The 23,453-nt window shown below is 58.7% G+C and overlaps 1 protein-coding gene across 7 annotated transcripts in view; it reads left to right on the top strand.

Annotated features, from left to right (window-relative positions):
* Positions 1-22,281, top strand: part of PTPRF (protein tyrosine phosphatase receptor type F) — an 86,462-nt gene extending 64,181 nt beyond the window's left edge. For 2 of the 7 annotated variants that reach the window (XM_032303624.1, XM_032303628.1), the window contains 22 exons: positions 1,307-1,333; positions 2,600-2,717; positions 2,797-3,375; positions 4,013-4,110; positions 4,293-4,546; positions 4,643-4,736; positions 5,370-5,585; positions 5,904-6,058; positions 8,745-8,860; positions 12,900-12,932; positions 13,691-13,788; positions 16,392-16,515; positions 16,652-16,827; positions 17,544-17,663; positions 17,949-18,103; positions 18,185-18,470; positions 18,566-18,744; positions 18,962-19,088; positions 19,299-19,424; positions 19,685-19,839; positions 19,938-20,073; positions 20,501-22,281. In XM_032303624.1, coding sequence (XP_032159515.1) covers positions 1,307-1,333; positions 2,600-2,717; positions 2,797-3,375; positions 4,013-4,110; positions 4,293-4,546; positions 4,643-4,736; positions 5,370-5,585; positions 5,904-6,058; positions 8,745-8,860; positions 12,900-12,932; positions 13,691-13,788; positions 16,392-16,515; positions 16,652-16,827; positions 17,544-17,663; positions 17,949-18,103; positions 18,185-18,470; positions 18,566-18,744; positions 18,962-19,088; positions 19,299-19,424; positions 19,685-19,839; positions 19,938-20,073; positions 20,501-20,569 — 3,441 coding nt within the window. In that variant the 3' untranslated portion in view covers positions 20,570-22,281. The remainder of the gene's footprint in view (positions 1-1,306; positions 1,334-2,599; positions 2,718-2,796; positions 3,376-4,012; positions 4,111-4,292; positions 4,547-4,642; positions 4,737-5,369; positions 5,586-5,903; positions 6,059-8,744; positions 8,861-12,899; positions 12,933-13,690; positions 13,789-16,391; positions 16,516-16,651; positions 16,828-17,543; positions 17,664-17,948; positions 18,104-18,184; positions 18,471-18,565; positions 18,745-18,961; positions 19,089-19,298; positions 19,425-19,684; positions 19,840-19,937; positions 20,074-20,500) is intronic. The other 5 variants (XM_032303629.1, XM_032303625.1, XM_032303627.1 and 2 more) reach the window with 3 other exon arrangements.
* The last annotated feature ends 1,172 nt before the right edge of the window (positions 22,282-23,453 follow it).

Raw genomic sequence — 23,453 nt, 5'->3', positions numbered from 1 at the left:
CCTTGTCAGTTCTGGAAGCACCATCATGTCCCCCTCGAGTGTGCAGCCAGACCTGTCACCTTTTACGTCTGTCTCCCTCTCGGGTGTAGCTGCTGCGTACAGCGTGCTTTTCCTTCCTCTCTCTGGAGGCCTCTTCTCGCCTCTCCTTCCCACTGCTCCACTCTGTCCTCTCTCCCTCCATTTTGCTTCATCCACTTTATGTCTTTCCTTCTCTCTCACTTTGCCTCTGACACAAGAGAGGTGCTCCTGTGAGGGCCTTCATGCCCAGGCCTGGCTTGGACAGTGAGCGTCTTACCCCTCATCCCCAAGACAAGGGACCTAGAGTGGAGATGGGTCCAGCCACATCCTTGAAAGTGTCCACAGCCAGTGGGGATCCACGGATGGCCTCCTGCCATATTCTGTCCCATGTTCCTTGCAAGACCTTTCCAGCAGAGCTTCCCAGAACAGGGGGAATTGGGGTCCACAGGCAGAGGCCAGACCAGCACTTTGAGGGTGGTTGGGCCAGAGGACCTCATGGTACTTCTAGCCTGGGAGGGCCATCTCCTTGTGCTGTGCTGGACACTGGCCAACTTCAGCCCTCCAGTGCCACAGGACCACAGAAGGGACACCTCACTCCCTCTGTCCAACTAGTGCACCTACACGCACTGTGGCCTAAGGAAGAGCGTACTAGGAAACAGCAACATTGCCAGCCCTGAAGTGTACCTTCCTACTGCAGTGAGATCTCAGGCACCCCCAGGAAGGAACAGCAGCCTTCCCTGTGCCTGTGTCCCCACAGGGGAAGGGCCCAGGCTCCAAGCTTGGCATTCACACTCTCAACATCTTGCTGGCCAGCCTGCCCTTAGCCTCCTGGCCCCGGTGCAGCTCTCACCGTTCTTGGGATACGCTCCTGCCGGGGCCAGCTGTGTAATCTGTCTCCCAACTGGGAAATTTTAGAAAGTGAAAAGAGAATAATCATACCATGACAACAGGCATAGGCCAGGACTGCCCAGGCCAGACTCTCGCAGGCCCCATGTCTGGCAGCCTCTCCCTCAAAGCACCTGTATGTGGCACTCTCTGCTCCCCGCATGTGCTGGAGCTGGGAGCCCTCCCCCATCAGGCTAGGTGCCCTCCTGGTCTCCCTCCCCTCCTCAGTCCTGGCAAACAGCACGGGCTGCTGGGATCTGCGGATGGGGAGTGGGCCTGAGGCGCTACCCCAGTGGGCAGGCCCTTTGGATGCCCGCACCCTTCCTCTGCCCTGCCAGGGCCAGGCCCGCTCCAGGCAGAGTCCTTCACATCCTGTCTCCCTTTCTCTCCCTCCCGCGGTCAGTGGCGGCCAGAGGAGTCCGAGGACTATGTAAGTAACAGGTGTGCGAGCGCGGGCGAGACCTGGGTCAGGCTGGGCTCATGGGACGCTCCCCTCCACCGCCTTCCCCCCCCAGCCTGAGCCGCCGAGATCCACAGGGCACCAGCCACATCCAGAGAAAATTGGCGTTTAGACTCAGGCGGCGAGCTGAGCAGCGATTGGCGTTTCCTCTAATCCTCACTTCTCGCCTGTCGAGCAGCAATTTCAGGCCAGTGTTTGTGATCGACCAGGGCCTGGCCCCTGCTCTGGCCAGAGGGGGATGGAGTTAAATCCGATCCTGATCATTAGGCCTTATTGATCCCGGGAGTGAAAAATCACCGGCTCTGGGGTCCAGGCTGGGAGGGAAACCCGGGGAGCCGGTTTCGGCATTGGTGCGTTCTGGAGCCCCAGCCCTGGGACACTCTCCAGCTGGGGCAGGAGGGTCTCTGCAAGGACTTGGGGGTGGCTGCAGTGGCCCTACCTGAGACTCAGAGCTGGAGGTGTGCCAGGGTTGGTGGTGACAGCTCTGTTCCCACTGCACGGTGGTCCCCTCCCTTCTTCCCACTCCCCACTCTGTGTGGCGTGGCTTGGCCTCCTGTGGGGTTTCTCCGCATGTCTGGAAATGATGCCTCAGCTGGAGATGGGCATAGGCAGGGCCTGCCAAGGCTGGGAGACGCTGCCTTGGCTGACTTCGTGGGCATCACCCGGGACAGTGGGGACGTAATGTTCCCCATGAGGTGGGGACGGTTTCCCATCCTCGTCTTTCCTCCCTGTCACACGAGGTGTCATGAGGCCTCCGATGTTCACAGAGCCCATTCCCACATGAAGTCAGGTGGGGCCCTGGCCTGGTCCTGCAGGATAGCACCTGGGCCCATTCCATCTTGCTTGTGGGTATGGGTGTGGGTGTGGATGGGTGTGGGTGTGTGTGTGTGCCAAGAGCCGTGCAAGTGCTATGTGCGTGCAAAGCTCTTTGCTGTGTGTCCTCTGTGCACAGACCTCGTGATGTGGCATTTGTGGTACCGTGGAGTAGAGGAATGGGGTAGCCTTCTGTTCTTACCTGAAAGGAAGGGGGAGCTGTGTGCTCCAGGTGTGCAGCTCCTGGGACGGGTGGGGTCCTTCCAGGCCCACATCCCACCTGCCTGCCCCGCATCCAGTGGGGCACAGAGTCTGTGTGCCTCAGAGCCTCCCTGCCGACTCAGGTCCCGGGGCGCCTGGCACCGTCTGGTCTCCTTGCTCCTCGCTCCTCGGTGATGGCAATGGGCCCCTCCTCCTCCTTAGGAAACCACCATCAGCGGCCTAACCCCAGAGACCACCTACTCCATTACCGTCGCCGCCTACACCACCAAGGGGGATGGTGCCCGCAGCAAGCCCAAGATCGTCACAACGACTGGGGCAGGTGAGCGAGGGATCAGGGATGGAGCCAAGGGTGGGGCGGCTGGGCAGGCAGCACCGGAGCCCAGCGCGTGGTTGTTCAGTCCCAGGACGGCCCACCATGATGGTCAGCACCACGGCCATGAACACGGCGCTGCTGCAGTGGCAGCCCCCCAAGGAGCTCCCCGGAGAACTGCTGGGCTACCGGCTGCGGTACCGCCGGGCCGACGAGGCGGAGCCCAACATCATGGATTTCGGCAAGGACAAACAGCACTTCACAGTCACTGGCCTGCATAAGGGAGCCACCTACATTTTCCAGCTGGCCGCTAAGAACCGGGCTGGCCTGGGTGAGGAGTTCGAGAAGGAGATCACGACACCCGAGGATGTGCCTAGTGGCTTCCCCCAAAACCTGCGTGTGATAGGGCTGACCACCTCCACCACGGAGCTGACCTGGGACCCCCCGGTGCTGGCGGAGAGGAATGGGCGCATCACCAACTACTCAGTGGTGTTCCGTGACATCAACAGCCAGCAGGAGCTGCAGAACTTTACCACCGACACCCACCTCACACTCTCCGGCCTCAAGCCGGACACCACTTACGACATCAGGGTCCGCGCATGGACCAGCAAAGGCACCGGCCCACTCAGCCCCAGCATCCAGTCCCGGACCATGCCCGTGGAGCAAGGTGTGTGCTGCGGGCATGTGGCCGCGCCTGGGGAACTCTGCTCTCCTTGACCCACTGCCCTCTGGCAACTGTGATCCACCAGCCTCTGCTGTGTGACCCTCCAGTCTCTCATGACCGTGACTACTAACCTCTAGCCAACAGGCGCCACGTTCTCAGTGTGCCACCCTGACCTCTGCTCTCCTTGACCTACTGACCTCTGCTGTGTGACTCCAATCTCTCGTGACCTTGACCCACTGATCTCTTTTGACTGCGTCACCATTCTTGGGTGCGGGACACTAATCTCTCGGGGTCGTGGCCCACTGACTTGTAATGAACGCGCTCCACTGTGCTTTGGTGTGGGGTCCCGTGCTGCTCGCGACCAAATCCAGTGACATCTGGTCACTGACAGCACCTCTGGAGATCCCGACCACGGGTCCTGTGGCATCTGCCCGGCTCGGTATTCACTGTGAAGAGGAGTTTGGGCGGAGAGCTGAGTGGTGTGATTGGAAGCTGGCTAGGAGTGGGGTACCTGGCCTCTGCAGCCATTCCTGACCCCCCATCCCTGACCGGCATCTCCTCCTAGCAGGGAATCCTTTGCCCCAGCCTGGTTACACAGCTGGAGCTGACTCCCCTCCCCACCCCCCATTGTGTTCCACAGTTTTTGCCAAGAACTTCCGCGTGGCCGCTGCAATGAAGACATCTGTGCTGCTCAGCTGGGAGGTCCCCGACTCCTACAAGTCGGCTGTCCCCTTCAAGGTGGGTGAGGCTGTTGCCAGCCAAGCCTAGCACACACGCAGGCCTGCCATAGGCTGTCCCTCTAGTCCCACGTGTGGGCGTTGGTGACACAGCTTCCTGGCTGGGCATGCACACCTGCTCGGCCTGTGGGCCCGTGATGGGGAGGCTCATCTCCGTGCACTGCCTGTCCCTGTCCCCACCAGATTCTGTACAACGGGCAGAGCGTGGAAGTGGACGGGCACTCCATGCGGAAACTGATCGCAGACCTGCAGCCCAACACAGAGTACTCCTTCGTGCTCATGAACCGTGGCAACAGCGCGGGGGGTCTGCAGCACCTCGTGTCCATCCGCACCGCCCCGGACCTGCTGCCACACAAGCCGCTTCCCGCCTCCGCCTACATAGAGGACGGCCGCTTCACCCTCTCCATGCCGCAAGTGCAGGATAGCTCTCTCATCAGGTGCGCAAGGGAGGCAAGGCTGGGGCTGGGTGGGCCCAGGGGCCCGGGGCCCATGCAGGCGTGATGACCACCCCAATTCCCACTCTGCCCACCCAGGTGGTTCTACATCGTGGTGGTGCCCATCGACCGCGTGGGCGGGAGCGTGCTGGCCCCAAGATGGACCACACCCGAGGAGCTTGAGCTGGATGAGGTGCCTGGGCGGACAGGGCACCCCTCGTGATGGCCCCCATCATGCCGGTTGGCTGTGGCCCCGGTGACACCCCCAAATTGGAATCCCTCTTTGGCTGCTCTGGCTGGCAGCTTGGGCCTCAATGGGACTCTGAAACGGCCCCCTGGGAGTTCTCGGAAAGCTCCTGGGAGGCTAACAGAGACTCCCTGGAGGGTTTGGCTGAGGCTCCCCCAGGATGGGAAGAAGCAGGGAACGCTCTGCGGGTCTATAGACATGAGGCAGTCCTGGGGGGCTGGAGTAGAACTCTCCGCATACCGGGACTCCCCGTCCTCCTCTGGCAGAGGTATGGAGCCAGCCCTGTCTGGTTAGGGTGAGGAGTATGGTGACTTGGAGGCCCTCCTCTGGCTGGGGTAACTGGAGGAGTTCAAGGTGACTTGGAGGCCCTTCTCTGGCTGGGGTAACTGGAGGAGTGGGGGGCAGGGAGTGGCATCGGTGTGTGGTGTTATTCTGCAAGGATAGTGGGCCAGGCCAGGCTCGAGCCCCTTATACAGAAGGTGAACCTTGACCTCAGTCCTGGGGGAAAGACTCTGAGGCCACAGGCTCAGGGGCACATGGTCTGAGGTCAGGCATGACTCCCGTGCTCTGCTCTGTCAGCTTCTAGAGGCCATCGAGCAGGGTGGTGGGGAGCGGCGACGTCGGCGTCAGGCAGAGCGGCTGAAGCCCTACGTGGCTGCTCAGGTGGATGTGCTCCCCGAGACCTTTACCCTGGGGGATAAGAAGAGCTACCAGGGCTTCTACAACCGGCCCCTGTCTCCCGACCTGAGCTATCAGTGCTTCGTGCTCGCCTCCCTGAAGGAACCCATGGACCAGGTCAGCCTTAGCCACCTGGGCTCTCTACACCCTGAGAGTGGGCCAGACTCAAACACTGTGAGATCCCAGACCTAGGGCTGCCCCCAAACACTCTGGACCTGCACTAGGTTATCTCAAAAGCCATCAGATTCAAGGACCCAGGAGGCCAGACCTGATCTAGCCCTGGGGACTCGGTCAGCTGGCCAGGCTTAGGTCAGCCGCTCGGGATCCAACCCAGTATAGCCCAGCCCTAGAGCCCTTCCTCCAGGTTGGGTGGGCAAAGGGTGGGGGAACTCACACTGAGCTCATGACCCCTGCTTTTCCTCTGCTGGGCCACAGAAGCGCTATGCCTCCAGCCCCTATTCCGATGAGATCGTGGTCCAGGTGACGCCAGCCCAGCAGCAGGAGGAGCCTGAGATGCTGTGGGTGACAGGCCCCGTCCTGGCAGTCATCCTCATCATCCTCATTGTCATCGCCATCCTCCTGTTCAAGAGGTGAGTGCTACACTCAGGGCTCCAGGGGACAGCCACCTGCCCCTGGACTCGGAGGGCCTTCCTGGCATGGGTCATGCAGGTACAGGGCAGCCCCGCTCCTGAGCTCAGTGGGAGGCCTGGAACAGCAGAAGCAGCGTGTGTACACATGTGTGTGTTAATCTAGGTGTAACAAGGAGCCAAAGCTTCACAGCTGCTGGTTCACTTGCTTCCCTGGGCACGTCTGTCCATCTGTCTCTTTGTTTCGGTGAATGTGAGCATGTCTGTCTTCAAGCTTCAGGACACTGCCCTCCCTGGTCTCCTACCTTCAGCACTCACTCTGCCGCCATCCCTAGGTGGCTCCCCAGCCTGGCTCCCCCACTTAGGCCTCAAGAGGTCTGGACCCACCAACAGGCCCCCCCCGCCTGCCGATGTTCACTTGGTACACATGGTGATTGAGCTCCTGGTGTAACCACAGCAGCCACGGCTGTCCCCGACTCAGTGTGTTTCAAACCTTCCTCCCTTGCAGTCCCTATCACAAGGGACTGGTCCCTCCACCTATTAGCAGCTGGAAACGTGGGTACCAGCCTCACCTCTCCTCTTCCCCCTCGTTCCGCCCGGTCCCCTGTGAGTTCTGTCCTGAGGATGGCTGCATCTGCCCCCCCACCCACCCAGTGGGCTCCCCATAAGGCAACACATGTGCAGCCGTACTTGAGCACCTAGCCTGCAGTGCTCCTTGGTCCTCCTGGGTGACAGTAACTACCTACTCTTGGAGCCACCCCTTCTCTCCATCCACCTGGCAGTTGCGAAGTTAATTCCCAAAGGTTTGTCACTCTCCGTCTAAACTTTTGGGGGGCTCCCAAGATAAAACATGATCTCTGTCAGCTGACGATCAAACGTCTGGCTAGTCTGGCCCCTCGGTTGTTCCCGATGTTATCACTGAGCTAATGCGCTACACCCCTGCCGTCCTGGAACCCTCTGGCTCAGGCCCACCCGCCTATAGCCGTCACAGCCTCCTTGACTCCCTTCGAGGGTGCCTGGCTGGCTCAGTCAGCAGTATGTAACTCCCGATCTTGGGGTTGTGAGTTCAAGCCCCACATTGGGCAAAGAACTTAATTTTTTAAAAAAAGAAAAAGAAAATAGACTCCCTTCCAGACTCTGGTACCCATGAGACTCGCCTGGGTCCCTGCTCCTTCCCCACATTGTCCCCCATCTGCCTCAGTGGGTACATCATGAGGCCTGTGTTTCTAGCACCCACCTCACTGCTCAGCCTATAGGCTATGTTCATGAACACTTATAGTTGAGCACATGCTGGTCTGTGTATCTGAACACATAGGCTTTCCTTGCCCTGTGCCCCATCTCTCCCCTACCCCTGACCCCTGACCTGGACTGAGGGCCCCTTCTCAAAGAATTCATTCCTTTCCTCCTAGCATGAATAGAGGACAGGCTTTCCTGGTCCGGGGCACGGGGACGAGCGGGGTGGGGCGGTGGAGGGCTGCCCGAGGAGTGTCCCACACACCCACTCACCCTCCTTCCCACCCCATCTGGGTCCTGAAATCTGTCAGGAGAGGTAACCCTTGCCTGTGAGTGCCACATAAGTGCCATAAATAGGTCCCTCAGTGTCCCCCTGGTCGTAAGAGGGCCTGAGTGCTTGGCGGAAACAATGACCATTCCTTTCTTCTGTCCTTGCCTGTCTTTCGGAACCTAGTAAACAAGAAAGGTAGGAGTCATTCCTTCTCTCTTCACACGCTTCACCCTTCACTTCTTATCCCTGTGTACATGTCGGGCCCAGCAGGGAGGGACGGGGCTTTGACCAGAAGCCTCCTGGCCTGTGCTTGTCTGGTCAGCTCAGCAGGCTCCCGGGTGGGCTCTGTGACTCTCTCAACTTGTACCCTGCACAGGGGATGCCCCTTCCCCAGGGCGCAAGCATAGTGCAGACTTCAGCACCCTCCCTGAGCGCACAGACCGACTCCGAGCTCACCAGAGCCTTCTGCCAGGCTCCAGTTCTTTAAGATGACCCACTAAGCGCTGCAGGAGATAAAAGTGCAAAGAGCACTGGCTGCAAGGCAAGGGGAGGTGTGTGTCTTTACACACTCGTGCACACTTATGCACATACCCGTGTCCACATAGCAGGAGCGGCTCCTGGATGCTCGTCAGCAGCTAGACCCCACAGTCTGTCTCTGACCCTGTCCTTCTAGACAGGGGAACTGAGGCCAATGCGGGAGGACTCTGCCCAGCTAGGGTGACACCTTCCCTGGCCCTGCCCTGCTGCTCTGGACGTGGACGCTGATAACCAAGAGACAGACAGCTGGGGCCCAGCTCTCTGTGATGTTTGCATATCTTATGTGTTGTTTGCATGTTTATTCCTGGCGGCCTTGGGGACAGCAGCCACTGCCCCGCAGTGACCTGCCCTCTATTGGAAGGCACCGCCAGCCTCTGCCACCGCTCCCCGCTGCGCTCCTCGCTGCACTGGCCCTGCGTCCGCTCCCCAGTCCTGCTGTCTCCACCGCCCCCAACCCCACCCTGTGTTCTCCATGTGTCCGAGCTGCTGTGCCACTGGTTCCCCCGTGCTCAGGGACCCCAGGATGAGGGGGGAAAGGGGAGGGCCCGAGCTGTAGACACAGGGTCTCTGTCACAGCCAGCCGTGCCACCCCACTCTGTCTTCCCCCTGGACCTCAAGTCCTCACCAGCCACCCTTCTGCCTGTCTAGGAAGAGGACCCACTCCCCATCGTCCAAGGATGAGCAGTCAGTCGGGCTGAAGGACTCCTTGCTGGCGCATTCCTCTGACCCCGTGGAGATGCGGAGGCTCAACTACCAGACACCAGGTAGGGTGGCTCCCCAGCCTACCTGCCCCCAGCCCAGCCTATGGATCTCAGAGTTTGTCCTAAGAGCCCCTGGCCTCGTGCCCCCATTTCCTACTCCTGTTTCTTCCTGCTGCTCACTCCCTGGACCCTGTGACAGAAGCGCCGATATGCAGCAGCTGCGTGGGAACCCTGGCACCCCAGAGCCTTTTGGGGCAGTAGGGGGCAGGCTGCTTAGGCCCTGCTTTATCTTGGGTCAAGGCCCCTGAGTACAGGCTAAGGACCTCGCAGAGCCCACATCCCAGCCACAGGGTGGCCAGCGTCTGCACCTGCACTTTGTCCCCTTCGCACAAAAGGGGGGTTCTGTTGGTGGGAAATACCCCATCAGACACTTGTAGAAGGTGAGGGTGACCAGACTTCACTGTGTGAGCGCAGGGACCCCACGTGGGACGTTAAACCTGCCCTTCCTTCTCCAGCCACTCTCCCATGGCTCTCTGGCTGGCCCTTCTTCCCAAAGCGTCACTCCATCCCCGTGCCCCAGGATACACAGCTCAGACCCCTTCCAAGGTGAAGTCTTCCAGCCCACCTCAGTGTCCACTCAGGCCTGAGGGTCTCCCCTGGCTTCCAGAAGCTCTCTGCTCCTTCCAAAATGACCCCTCTCACCCTGGGCTAGAATGGCCTCGATGACAATCCAAGTTCTGTGGAGCCGAGAACTGTGTCTTGTTCATCGCCATCCTTGTACTGTGCACACGGTGGGCTCTAAGGGGATACCTGTGAAATGGACACCCAGAGAGTTGAGGTGGGGGAGTGAACTAACATACACACAGGGCATATTGTATACGTGAGCCAGTTAAATTAGTGCAAACCCCTTAGCCTGGTGCTCAGGTTCCCCTGTGGTGGACCTTTGTCTACCCTCAAAACTTAACAAAGTTAAGTTTTGGCCTGCAAAACTTAACAGCTTGAAACAACAATAGATACGTGTTACCCCTTAAAGTTTTTGTGGATTAGAAATTCAGACAGGAATATAGTAGGAATAGCTTGTCTCTATTCCCGAATGTCTGGGCCTTCACCTGGAAGCCCAAGATCCAGAATCATTTATTTTTATGTATTTATTTTTTAAGATCTTATTTATTCATTTGAGACAGAGAGATAGAACATGAGCGGGGAGAGGCAGAGAGAAGGGGAGAAGCAGGCTCCCCAAGAGCCAGGAGCCTGACACAGGGCTCGATCCCAGGAGCCTGAGATCATGATCTGAGCTGAAGGCAGATGCTTAACTGACTCAGCCACCTAGGTGCCCCTGAGAGCTAGAGTCATTTAAAGCAGCACCCAGCAAAGTTTGGCTCATGGCCAAACATGGCCCACCACCTGTGTTTGCAAATAAAGTTTTGTTGGAACGCAGGCATGTCCATTCATTGATATATAATCTATGGCTACTTCTATGCTACAGAGGCAAAGTTAAGTAGCATCTACCATATATCCACAAACCCAGGAATATTTACTATTTGGTCTTTATGGAAAAGTTTTCTGTCCTCTGAATTCTGATGACTCATTCATTTATACGCCTGGTGTTGATGCTAGAGTCAGCTATGAGCCCACCTGGGGTTGTCAGCTTGTGACAGCCACAAGAGGCCTCGTCATGTGGCCTGGGCTCCCCCACAGCGTAGTGACTGGGTTCCAAAGGCATGCATCCTGAGAGCACATGAGAGGGCGACCTAGCAGGCTGCTGCAACCCAGCATGACCATATCTGTGAGGCATCCACTCTCTAGACTGCTGGGGGCCTCAAGGACAGAGAAGCCCTCCTGTGAGAGGGGATGCCAAGCCCTGTGGGCGTGAGTCAAGCGAACGGGGGGTGATGGGAGAGGGCTCCCTTCAGTGGAAATAGCACTGCGGAGGGCGCCCACAGACGCTGGCTATTCTCAGCATTGGAGTTGGGGTACTGAGAGCCCGCAGACGAGAGGGTAGACAAAGGTCCACCACAGGGGAACCTGAGCACCAGGCTAAGGGGTTTGGACTTTATCATGAGGATACCAAAGAACCATTAAAAGTTTTCAGCAGGGCGGGGTGCCTGGGTGGCTCAGTCAGTTGAGCATCTGCCTTTGGCTCGGGTCGTGATCCCAGAGTCCCAGGGTCCAAGCCAATGTGGGGCTTCCTCCTCAGCGCGGGGGAGGGGGTGTCTGTTGCTCCCCTTCTCCCCTCTGCTGCTCCCTCTGCTCCTGCCCCCAGTCTCTCAAATAAATAAAATCTTCTAAAACATTTTCAGCAGGGGACCGGCAGGGTCAGAACTGTGTTTTGGGGATCTAGCTCTGGCTGCCGTATGGAAGTCAGATTGGAGGAGAGAAATGGGGAGACGAGAGAGCCACGGAGTGAGTGCAAGGTGCTGAGGCCTTGGCCGAGCAGGGTGGCCGTGAGGGCGGAGAGCCTTCGCACTTCAGGCAGCATGAGGAGCCAGCAGGGCTTGGGCTTAGGGCTAAGCAACGGGCAGGGGGGTTCCGGGTGGCACCCAGTCTGCGGGTCTGTACTCTGTGCTGCCTCCCGCCTGAAACTACGGGCGTGGGAGGCGGCGAGCAGCGTGTGATCGTCCAAGCCAGAGAACAGAATGGGGGGCAACCAAGAAGGAGGTGCAATGAAGAGTAGCCAGGGAGGCTAAGAAGGAGCGGCCGGGGAGGAAGAGTAAGGGAAGAGTGGGGTGTCCCCGAAGCCAAGGCTGGGGATGGCTGTGCACCAGGAGGACCGTTGGCTGTGGCAGTGGTGACCGTGGAGAGAGTGTGGTGGCCGAGTCCTGGGGGCAGAAGCATCTCAGCGGGTTGAGGGGCGGTGAGTGGGGAGTGAGCAGGTGGAGAAACCCCTTTGGGAGGCCACAGTGTGACGGATAGGATGGACAGGACAATAGCAAGAGAAGTCAGGGGTGTGGGCTTGAGAAAGGACTTTTCTTTTTACCAATATGGAAATTGTTTACAGATGGTTGTCGTTCATGTGAGCATTTGAGATGGCAGGGGTGGCGATGCTCGCCTGTGGGACAAGAACCCGGAAGCCTGCTCTAGGCCCCAGCCTGCATGTGGGGGTGTGACAGAGCCCAGGGGAGCAGTGTGGGGATGCCTCCCTGAGCTCTAGGCCTGAAGAGAATGGGAGTTGGGGGAAGCCGGTATAAGGGAACATGCTGCTAGAGCTCTGGGCTGGTGGCCCCGATTTTCTCCAAAAGGAAAAGAAAGTGGTTAAGGCGCCAGGGAAGGTGTGGCCTGGCTGTGGGCACTAAGCAGGCATGTCTGGGAGGGTTGCCGAGCCGCCAAGGGCCCAGGGTTGGCTGCAGGGGCTAGAGGGAAATCTCAGGGGTCTGAGAGCAAAGGAGCGATGAAGAGGGGTGCACAGATGTGGTAAAGGTGGAGTACAGATGAATGGGGGTGTCCAAAAGGGGCTGTGGGCTGGGGCCAGCCATGGGGCCAGAGGTGCAGAGCTCAAGGAACTGGGGCTGCCAATGGGGAGAGACAACCCCGTGGACATGGCAGTCCCCAGCCTGTTGAAGGAACCAGGGACCAGAAGGGACATGAGGAGGGATCAGAGGCATAGCAACTTTTCTTCCTATTTTTTAGTTCAGTAAAGTGGGGTAGTTTTTTTTTGTTTGTTTTTTGTTTGTTTGTTTTTGTCCTATCATTTAATCTTTATTCCGAAAAATTTTCAAACCCACAGAAAATAGAGGTGCCATCTGCGTACCTTTGTAGAGACTGACCCTGTCGTTTCTGGCCTTACTTGCCCCATTTCTCTATGTGAAGGCGCACTCCCCTTTCGCCTGATCATCTGAGTATAGCCAAGGTCAAATTTTGATACCAGAGGGGATGAGGGTTGGTTCGGATCTAGAATTTCATCTTAGAAAGAGGTCCCCAAGGCTGCCCAGGGGGTTGGGAGCGCTGTGCTCTGGGTGGGAGATGGGGCTGTGTTCCTGGGGGGGCGGGCCTGTGGTGGGGCTCCCCGCGCCCCCTCGGTCCCTCTATGTGTCCCTGCAGCCGGAGGCAGTGGACAGCCTCTCTCCTCCTGCCCCGCTATTTTTTGTGTTTTCTTTCTCTGCAGGTTCCGGTGTCCCCAGTTGCCCGAATATCTCAAGTTAGTTTTCCGAGTTCGGGGGCTCCCCTGGCTTCTGTGTCCATTTCCTCCAACTTTTTCTCACGCCATCACCTCCTTCCTTTCTTGACTCTTCTTTCCCTTCCCTCCTCTCTCCTCCCCAGCTCCACCCTCCCCTCCCCCCACCTTCCTCCAGTCCTGTCTTCCCTCCTACTGTCCCCTGGCCCTGTCTCTCTGCCTCTGTCCCCTCCATTCCCCGTCTGACACCCGCCAGGTGCCTCCCGTCTCCTGTCTCCCCGTCTCCCTCCTTACTTCTTCTCTCTCTGGGTTCTTCCGTGTCGCTCTGTCACGCCTACTCCATCCACACACGCTAAGTGTAGAGACCACATGACCGAGTCTTCCACAGTGACTGGCGCCAGCGAGGGGCAGGAGGGATGTCCATAGGCTGGGCCCGTGGGGCAGGTGTGTAGCTGCCCCCAACCTGGGCTTCCAGCCCCAGCCGGGAGGAAGGAAGCCTGGTGTCCCTTTTGTGAACCTGCCAGGCGGGGCCCTGGTGCCCCCTGACTCCACGCTCACACGTGCCCCCAGCACACACACTCCCCTCTGTCCTCTCCTGCCCTCCAGCCGCTGTGTGCCCCACCATCCCTGTCGCCGCATGTGCTGCTGTCCCCATGCCACCAGTGCCGAGTGCTCCATGGTCACACGTGTTCACATGTGCACATCACATGCATCGGGGCTGTCTCTACCGCCTGGCACCAGCCTCAAGCTGACTCCGCCTTGATGTGCTCCCCCTCCCCCAGGTATGCGAGACCACCCACCCATCCCCATCACCGACCTGGCTGACAACATCGAGCGCCTCAAAGCCAATGATGGCCTCAAGTTTTCCCAGGAGTATGAGGTGAGATGTCTTCACCCCCTGCCTTGGGCAGGGCCCAGGCCTAGCCCCATGCCTGCTCTTGCCCTGCCTCGGGCCCCAGCTGGGGGTGAGGGGCTCCAGGCTGTGGCAGCTGGGGAACTCAGCTTCTCAGGTACTAGGCCTGGCCGCGGCCCTTTCAAGCACCCCAAGTCTGGATACTCGGATGCCTGCCCACATGCTAACAGAGGCAGACAAAAGTTCACCCCTATACACACGTGGATCAGTAGGAACGGCTTCTTTATCAAGAACTTATCGCAGGCAAGACCAGACTAGGCCATTTGCACGCATCCCTTCATTGTGTCCTCCTCGCGGTACGACGTGGTACAGTTATTATCCCATCTTACAGATGAGGAAACAGGCTCAGAGAGGGGAAGTGACTTGCCTAAGATCAAACAGCCAGTGTGTATTGGAACCAAGAGTCAAACCCAGGCCTGCCTGACAGCGTGTGGCCTGTACTCACACAGCCTCACGTGCATTCTCAGAGCCACACGGGCCACAGAGCAGGGAGTCGGGGGGACTCAAGGCCCACTGCTCAGGCTGCACAAGCCTTCCTGCTCTCAGCCCTCCATGTGCTGTGTGCACTCTGGTCTTGACTCCTACCTGCTCCCTGCTGGGGGCTCCCACGTGCCAGCTCCAGGGGTCTAAGGGTTTCCAGGCCACCCAGCTGGGGAGGGCTCTGCTGGAGAAGGAGGTGATGAAGGAGAACCCTGGCTTCTGTAAGGCGCACCCCCAGAAGTGGTGTTCTGCCCCGGCTCCTCTCCTGCAGCCCCCTGCTCCCATCCAGGCCTGGCCCAGCACTCACTGTCAATCAATAATGGATAGATAGGTGATTGATGGGCTCACGTAGCCCAACCTGTGAGTCTGCTCCCTCTAGCTGGATGTCCACTGCTGGCCGTACTTGGTACTTGGTGATTCCCCTTCCAAGGGCTGTGGGCCAGGTAGGTTCTGAGGGCTGTGGGCCAGGTTTCTGCAGAGGAAATTGAGCTTGGCAGGCAAATTGATGAATGTGTCTGCCATGAGGAAAGCATGCCGCCTCTACCTATAGAACCTCACGGGGGCCCGCTTTGCAGTAAGACCCTACTGTGAAGGTTAACAAAGTTTGTGAATTACACTTGCTGCTTTCAGTTCTCTCGCAGGCCCGGAGGGCCTTCCACGATCTCTACCCACACCAACCCAGTCCCACGTCCTGCATCTTCCCACGGGACCCTGTACCTCTGTCCAGGCTCATGGTGCTCCCCCTCCCACGTTCTGCCCACTCCTCTCCTCCAGAGTGAGCTTTCCCTCCTCTTCCAAGAAGCCTTCTCTGCCTGCCAGGGCCTGCTGTGGGCTTTCTTTCAACCAGGATCCCACAGCTCTGTCACCTTTAACGGTCAGTCGGTCGTCACACTATGGAGCACACACCATGCTGAATGCTGGGGACCTGGCAACGTCAGGTCACTCTGCTGGTGGGGAGGCCAGCTCAGGCAGATAACCAACACTGAATCCGACAGTATATCCTCGTATTAGATGTGACAGAACGTGCAGAGAGCAGGCCGCAGCACCACGGCAGGCTGAGGGGTGGGGTGTGCTGGAGGATCTCACAGAAGCAGAGCCTGCCGTCCTGTGGAGAGTAACAGGCTGGTGTCAAAGTACGGAGGGCATTGGGTTCTGTCCTGTAAAAGGAGGTAGTAACAAAGCCTGCTTCTTCGGAGGATGAGGTGAGGGAATAAGTGCATAGTGCTTAGAACGGTGCCACGCACACAGTGGGTCTGCATGGAGACTCCGCTGTTATGACCTGGGACCCTGAGGACCCCTGGAAGGCATTGGAGCAGGAGAATGACAATCAGATCTGTTTTATCTGAGGATTGCTCTGGCTACAGGACAGAGAGGGTCAGAGTGGTGCGAAAGCAGAGAGACAGGGAGATGGCCAAGTCCAAAATGGGGCAGCCTGGCCAGGAGAGTGGGGAAGCACCAGGACATGGTGACCGAGGGGACAGGAACATAGAGGGGTTTTTGAGGATGACTTGAGGGTTCTGGCTGGGGTTTGGAGGTAAATGCGTGAAGATGCCCCCCAGGTAGGGTTGCCCAGGAGGTGGCTGGCCATTCAGCTTTGGAGCTCAGGGAGGTCAGGCTGCGGCTGGAGTTGTGGGCAGCTCCAGCAAGTGAGTGCAAGATTCTACAAGGAAATGAGGCCCCAGAAAGTTTGTAGATTGCAAAGAAGGCCCAAGAATGAACCCCAGAGGAGTGCTGTGTTCTGCCTGTGGTAGGGGCAGGGGGAAGAAGAGGGAATGACCAGGGAGGTAGGAGGAGAGCTGGACAGGGTGATGCAGCAGGTGCCCAGAGCCCTCAGTGGTTTTGGGTGCGGCACGGCTGGCTGCCATGGCTCCATCTTGGTCTGTACTCATGTCATTAGTTGGGGTAGGGCTGGAGGGACCTCCCCAGCAGGAGCTGATACAGCAGCCTCAACTCCACAGCTGGGGGTTGGAGCTGGTGGTGGCCCAGGCATAAAGGCAGCATGTGGACACCGCCTGGCAGGCTGGGTCTTGGGGGCAGGAGGGAGACCCCAGCTCTTACCCTGCTCTATCTGCCTCCTCCATTTCCTATAGTCCATTGACCCTGGACAGCAGTTCACGTGGGAGAATTCCAACCTGGAAGTGAACAAGCCCAAGAACCGCTACGCAAATGTCATTGCCTACGACCACTCCCGAGTCATTCTTACCTCCATCGACGGTGAGCCAAGGGCCGTGCACCCTCCTTGCTGGCGGGGGTGACATTCCATCCCAGGAACCCCAGGGGTGCTCCGAGGTGTGGTGGGCTGGGCGGGGGCTTGGGGATAATGCTCTCCTGTGTTCCTTCCTGCTCACAGGTGTCCCAGGGAGTGACTATATCAACGCCAACTACATCGACGGCTACCGCAAGCAGAATGCCTACATTGCCACGCAGGGCCCTCTGCCCGAGACCATGGGAGATTTCTGGAGGATGGTGTGGGAGCAGCGCACAGCCACTGTGGTCATGATGACACGGCTGGAGGAGAAGTCCCGGGTAGGACTGTGCGGGGGGCCTTCCAGCTGGGAGGTGGGGTGGGAGAGACTGTCACCAGGTGACTTCCAGGCCCTCTTTCCTGTGTCTGTCACAAGTTCCTCCAAGGGATGCTCTTGTCTTCTTGGGGTGTTCTCATGCTCCCCGGCCGCTAGGTATTCCCGGGATGTGGCCCATTCCCTAGATGCCGGCACATTCTTCGGATATTAATATGTTGTGCCAGATGCTGTCATTTTCCGGGAATGTTAATATGTTTCCCAGTTGCTAGCATGTTCCCGGGATGTTCACATGTTCCCCAGATGCTGGAGTGTTCCTGGGGCATTAGCACATCTCCTAAGTTAATTAGTGGAAAGAGCTGCCGTTATCTGCTTTTGCACCGCAAAGCATCGACCGGAACGTAAAATTTACAGAGCTTGAAAATGGCGCATAAACATTATGGGTAAATTTGGCAGAAAATGTGCCTGGTGCGATCTGGTCATGAATAAATAATTTTCAATTATGGCCCTCGTTCTCGCAGCTAGGGCAGGGAAGGCAACGTAGCATGAGAACCTGTGTGGTTTGGTGAGGGGGTGGCACCACCGGTCTGAGGGTTCAGGGCCGGGAGCCTTGCAGCCAGGTAAGCTAGACCTTCGGCCTTCTTCTGCCCCAGTGCCCCCGCCTGTCTGAGCATTTGAGTACTTCTAAGCACCCTTACACCTGCCTCCCTTGTTGCCCTGTAGGTGAAGTGTGATCAGTACTGGCCGGCCCGGGGCACAGAGACGTACGGCCTCATTCAGGTGACCCTGCTGGACACAGTGGAGCTAGCCACGTACACCGTGCGCACCTTTGCACTCCACAAGGTACAGCACCCCCAGAGCTTGTCCCGCACCCGGGCCCTACCCGGAAGCGATCTGAGCACCGTGCGCTGGGGATGGATGAGCGAGAACTTGGTGCCAGAACCTGGGGCTCAGAGGCGTGTGAGCACCTTCTGGCAACCAGTGTCATGGGCGGGATGCCTGGAAACGGTGCCTCCAGCTCCTTCAGGCCACCTTCTGTGGCTTCTGAGTCTGGTCGGGCGTCCCCTCCCGGAGCCTCTAGCAGACACGCTTCCCTGTCGCAACGTGTCTCCGCACGCTTCTCCGCAGAGCGGCTCCAGCGAGAAGCGAGAGCTGCGTCAGTTCCAGTTCATGGCTTGGCCAGACCATGGGGTTCCCGAGTACCCCACACCCATCCTGGCCTTCCTGCGGCGGGTCAAGGCCTGCAACCCGCCGGATGCAGGGCCCATGGTGGTGCACTGCAGGTGAGCAGGGGGTGCAGCGCCAGCAAGGGGGGTTGGGAGGTGGGCTGGAGCTCTGCGCCAAGCCATGCCCATGTCATGCAGCGCGGGCGTGGGCCGCACGGGCTGTTTCATCGTCATCGAGGCCATGCTGGAGCGGATGAAGCACGAGAAGACGGTCGACGTCTACGGGCACGTGACGTGCATGCGCTCGCAGCGGAACTACATGGTGCAGACGGAGGACCAGTACGTGTTCATCCACGAGGCCCTGCTGGAGGCCGCCACGTGTGGACACACAGAGGTGCCTGCCCGCAGCCTGTATGCCCATATCCAGAAGCTGGGCCAAGTGCCTCCTGGGGAGAGTGTGACCGCCATGGAACTCGAGTTCAAGGTGGGCTCGGGGGCTTGGACTGGGTCACGGGGATGATACCCCGCCCCCGCCAACCGCCGAGAAGCCAGGCCTGACCAGCCCATCCCTCTGTCTAGTTGCTGGCCAGCTCCAAGGCCCACACATCCCGCTTCATCAGCGCCAACCTGCCCTGCAACAAGTTCAAGAACCGCCTGGTGAACATCATGCCCTACGAGCTGACCCGCGTGTGTCTGCAGCCCATCCGTGGCGTGGAGGGCTCGGACTACATCAATGCCAGCTTCTTGGACGGCTATAGGTCAGCATGCCTGTGACTGCCCAGCACACTCTACGGGGGCCTAGGCCTGCAGCTGGCTAACCGGGGGCCTGGCAGAGTAGGGCCAGCCCAGAAGATCAGAGTGGGCTTTCCCGGAGGAGGGGTAGGCCATCTGAGCGGGACTCCAAGGAACTAGGCAGTCTTGGGGAGACTCGGGCCAGTGGCACCTCCAGCATGTCCAGTCTTCTGTCCACCCCAGACAACAGAAGGCCTACATAGCTACACAGGGGCCTTTGGCAGAGAGCACCGAGGACTTCTGGCGCATGTTATGGGAGCACAACTCTACCATCATCGTCATGCTGACCAGGCTCCGGGAGATGGGCAGGGTGAGCCCACACCCCTACCCCGGGCCCCTCCCATACCTGGGAGCGCACCCAGCGCCTCTGCACTGCTCTCTCCTTTCATACCCAGACTCCCCTCAGCAGAGCCTCAGACCCCTCCTCAGCAGCTGAGGCGTCCCAGCACTCCTCTAAGTCCCCGAGCTCCCCTCCCCCATCCCTCCCTACCTGCTCATGGGGCGGGGCCTTTGTCCACAGGAGAAATGCCACCAGTACTGGCCAGCAGAGCGCTCTGCTCGCTACCAGTACTTTGTCGTTGACCCGATGGCCGAGTACAACATGCCCCAGTACATCCTGCGTGAGTTCAAGGTCACGGACGCCCGGGTGAGTGCCGAGAGGGGAGCGCATGTGCCTGCGTGAAAGCGTGTCTCTAGTGGCCTGAGTACGTGTGGGATGTGGCCCTGGCTCGGACTGCAGGAGTCTGATGTGAGGGTGCTGGTGTGGGGGCGTGAGCACCTCTCCTGGGGGCCTCGGGGGTCAGCATCTCATGGGTGTGGACGGGGGCACTGTATTGCCTGTCCAGCCCAGCAGGGCTGTGGGGTGAGGCACGGGTGCTGACCCTGTTCCCCACCCGCCTCTCCCAGGACGGGCAATCGAGGACGATCCGGCAGTTCCAGTTCACAGACTGGCCTGAGCAAGGTGTGCCCAAGACGGGCGAGGGCTTCATCGACTTCATCGGGCAGGTGCACAAGACCAAGGAGCAGTTCGGGCAGGACGGGCCCATCACGGTGCACTGCAGGTAGGGCTGACCCCATGGAGGGCTGGGGCAGGGCGGGGGGTAGGGAGGCCTGTGGGCCTGGTGGGCAGGACCCCTGATCCAGTGCTGTCCCTGAGCAGTGCCGGCGTGGGCCGCACCGGCGTGTTCATCACCCTGAGTATCGTCCTGGAGCGGATGCGCTACGAGGGCGTGGTCGACATGTTCCAGACCGTGAAGACCCTGCGCACGCAGCGCCCAGCCATGGTGCAGACGGAGGTACGCGGGCCCGCTGCCTGACGCAACAGGGCAGCCCTTCACCTGCACGCCTGGCTTATTGTTTCCTGCCCTGCCTGAGACACTAGGGTGGGGTGAGTAGAAAGGGCTCCCCCTCCCACAGCTCTACACTGACCGCCAGCAGTGTGCCTGATGCCCGGCTAGGGCTGGATAGCAGCCCTCATGGGGTGCTGGGTCTAGGAGCAGAGAGACATGATGGAAGTGGCGGGAGAGGTAGGTGCAGGGCAGCGGGAAAGGGGGACAGCTGAGCCTTCAGAGGCCCCTCCAGGCTCCTGGACACCCCCCACAGCAGACCTCTGTGGCTCGCACCTCCTCGGGGCCCACCAGCTGCAGGGGGAGTGCCCTTGGCCAGTGCGGTGGGAGAACCCATTCCCCCTGCCTGCGGCTGACCAGCCCCCCGTCCCGGCAGGACCAGTACCAGCTGTGCTATCGTGCGGCCCTGGAGTACCTTGGCAGCTTTGACCACTATGCAACGTAACTACCGCTCCCCTCTCCTCCGCTGCCCCTGCCTGGGGCTCCGGAGGGGACCCAGCTCCTCTGAGCCATACCGACCGTCGTCTAGCCCTCCTGCACGGATGCTGTTGCTGGCAGAGCACAGCCCACTGGGCCCACAGCGTTTCAGGAACATCGCCACTTCAAACGGAGAGCCCAGAACACCCCTGGGCGAGTGGGTGGGCTGGCAGGCCAGTGCCGTGGCCCGTCTCTGTCCACCAGGCCTGCCCAGAGTCTGCTTCGAGCTCTCTGTTTCGCTGCCGCGTTTCTCATGCTTCTTCTCATGGGGTGGGGATGGGGACAAAGTCTCCTTTTTTATACATTAAGTGGGGTAGACTGAGGGATTCTAGCCTCTTCCTCTGATTTTCCTTTTGCAAATCCTTAACTGCAGAATGGGCCTCTGTGGGGGTTGGGGTTCAGTTGTTTTCTTTTTTGAGTTCACTTTGATTCTTTTTTTTGTATGACTTTTGCTGCTGAAGGACAGAACCTGCCTTCCTCTGTGTGGAGCTGGGGCCACCAGGCTGAGTGGAGGCCCAGCCGTGGGCCCGGGAGGCACCCCTGATCTAGCTGCTCTTCCAGCCCTGCAGACGAGATCCTGTTTCAGCCAAATGCGGGGAAACTCGACTCTTTTTTTGTTTGTTTGTTTTTTGTTTTTAGGTTTTTTTTTTTTTTTTTTTAGTTTTGTTTTGTTTTTCCTTCAGAGCCTTATTTGAGGCCCCACAGACAGTGGTGGGCGGGGAGGAGATAGGAAACACTCATCTCCAGTTGTCTATTCCCGTGTGTGTGTGTGAACATTCACAGCCCAGAACCACAGACGTGTCTCGGGGAGCCTGGCAAGGCGTTCCTCTTCACCATCGTGTTTGCAAAGGTTAAAAAAAGGCAAAGACAAAAAACAAAAAAACAAAAAAAAATCCAAAAAAAACAAAAACCACCAAGAAAAAACAGAGTCATCCCCCTGGCCTCTGCTTCCAGCCCCCAAGAGGGGAGGTGGCCCCTTGTGCCTGGGCTTCCCGGGGAAGCTGCCAGGCTGACCTCTGGGCCCACAGAGCCTCGCTCTTGTCCCCGGCATTGCGGTTTGGCGTGGTGTTGGTAAGCTGTGGATCCGGCCGTGTGGCCTTGGTGACTGACACAGGTCAGGGTGTGTATCACACCCCGCACACCTCAGGGCCAAGCAGGGGCACAGCTGGCCCTTCAGGTTCAGGTCAGTGGGCCTGGGAGCACATGTCTGTCCTCAGAGCCGGGGCCGGGTGATTTCCCTCCCTGGTTTGCAGCTGTCTTCAAAGCCCCTGAGAATCGCTCTTTTCCACTCCTTCAGGATGCCCTCACAAACCAATGTGGCAAGACTACTGGACTCTCTCAATGGTACTATAATCAATCCTTACTCTCTCGGCTCGCTGAGGGGCAGGGAGAGGGCCTCTGGGCAGCACTATCTAGGTAGGTAAGTGGGGGCGGGGAAGGGTGCATAGCTGTTTTAGCCGAGGGACGCGGAGCAGGCGTCCCCAGATCTAGCTAGGCTCAGTCAAGATCAACAATCCAGGGTTGGTAATGTTGGATGAAACATTCATTTTTACCTTGTGGATGCTAGTGCTGTAGAGTCCACTGTTGTACACAGTCTGTTTTCTATTTGTTAAGAGAACTACAGCATCGTTGCATAATTCTTGATGGTAATAAATTTGAATAATCAGATTTCTTACAAACTGGGCCTCTGTCTCAGCTCTTTCTGGAACCAGAGAGGGGGCTCTGTCAGTTCAGTACATAGGGGTAGATTCTGGAGATTTCCTGCTCCGAGGGAGACAGTGAGGATGGCGTGAGTGTGGTATGTGGGGCTCCCAGCGTGGCTGCTGACTTTCAGAAAGGAGCATCACCAGGAACTCTGAGTCCAGAGCAACGTACCAGGGACCCCAGCTCCCCAGGCAAAGAGTGGACGCTTCCCCTCTCCTCACACCACCCGCCCCTCCCCTTCCCTCTTCACACACCCCCCACCCCCCGCTGTGAGGACAGAGATGGCACATGCTGGTGGAGGCTTGTAGGGGTGGAAATCCCTGCGATGTGGCTCCTGGACTCCCAGACACGCAGCAGCATGGGCTCGTGGAGCCTGGCAGCCTCTCCACCAGTGATCCAAGCAGTCCTGCCAGCCTGTTGAGCCGTGGAACTTCCCCGGGGCATGGGACCAGCGGTAGAGAGCAATAAGTCAGCAGTGACCAGGCTGTTAGTGCCCTGACGCTTTCCTCCCCCCCCCCCCCCCCGAGATGTGGGTACACTGAGGCAGCACCGGACCCCTGCGGTGGAGTGGATGCAGGCTTCCCCGAGGAGGGGACATCAGCAGGATTTTGCGCATTTCATGGGGGTGAGCAGGGATCACTTTTTAAAAAGTGGGGAAAGCATTTCCAACAGAACAGCTTGTGCAAAGGCTTGGAATTGTGAGACAGACGGACAGATGCGAGGAGGGCAGTTTCGGGGAGGAAGTGAGACGCAGCAAGGAAGGCAGGCTAGAAGCCGCCAGACGCACGGCTGAGGGGCTCCAGGTGACGGAAGGGATGCAGTCCCTGGGAGGCGAAGTCCCTCTGTCACATCCTGCCACCCCCACCTCGGGCCTCGCCGCCCTCCACTGTGGGCAGCAGTCTCCTTGGGGGCCGTGAGTGACCAAGACCTGGGATTTGGGCTCCCCAGCACCTCGGTCAGTGCCTGGCCTAATTCTCCCTGTTTAGAAAAAGGACATCATCATCGCATTGCTCTTGATAGTGTTAAATTTGAGTGATTGTTTACTAAATAAAAGAAGGAACGGGCAGACATCTCCAAGTGAGGGGTAAATATCAGACTGTCACTTGAACAAGAGCATGGGTCCTGCAGGGCAGGCTTTGCACAGAGTC

This window comes from Mustela erminea, chromosome 10 (genome assembly GCF_009829155.1).
Source record: "Mustela erminea isolate mMusErm1 chromosome 10, mMusErm1.Pri, whole genome shotgun sequence".
NCBI lineage: Eukaryota > Metazoa > Chordata > Mammalia > Carnivora > Mustelidae > Mustela > Mustela erminea.
Note: the sequence above shows the minus strand (reverse complement) of the source record. Positions and strands in the feature narration are given on the sequence as shown.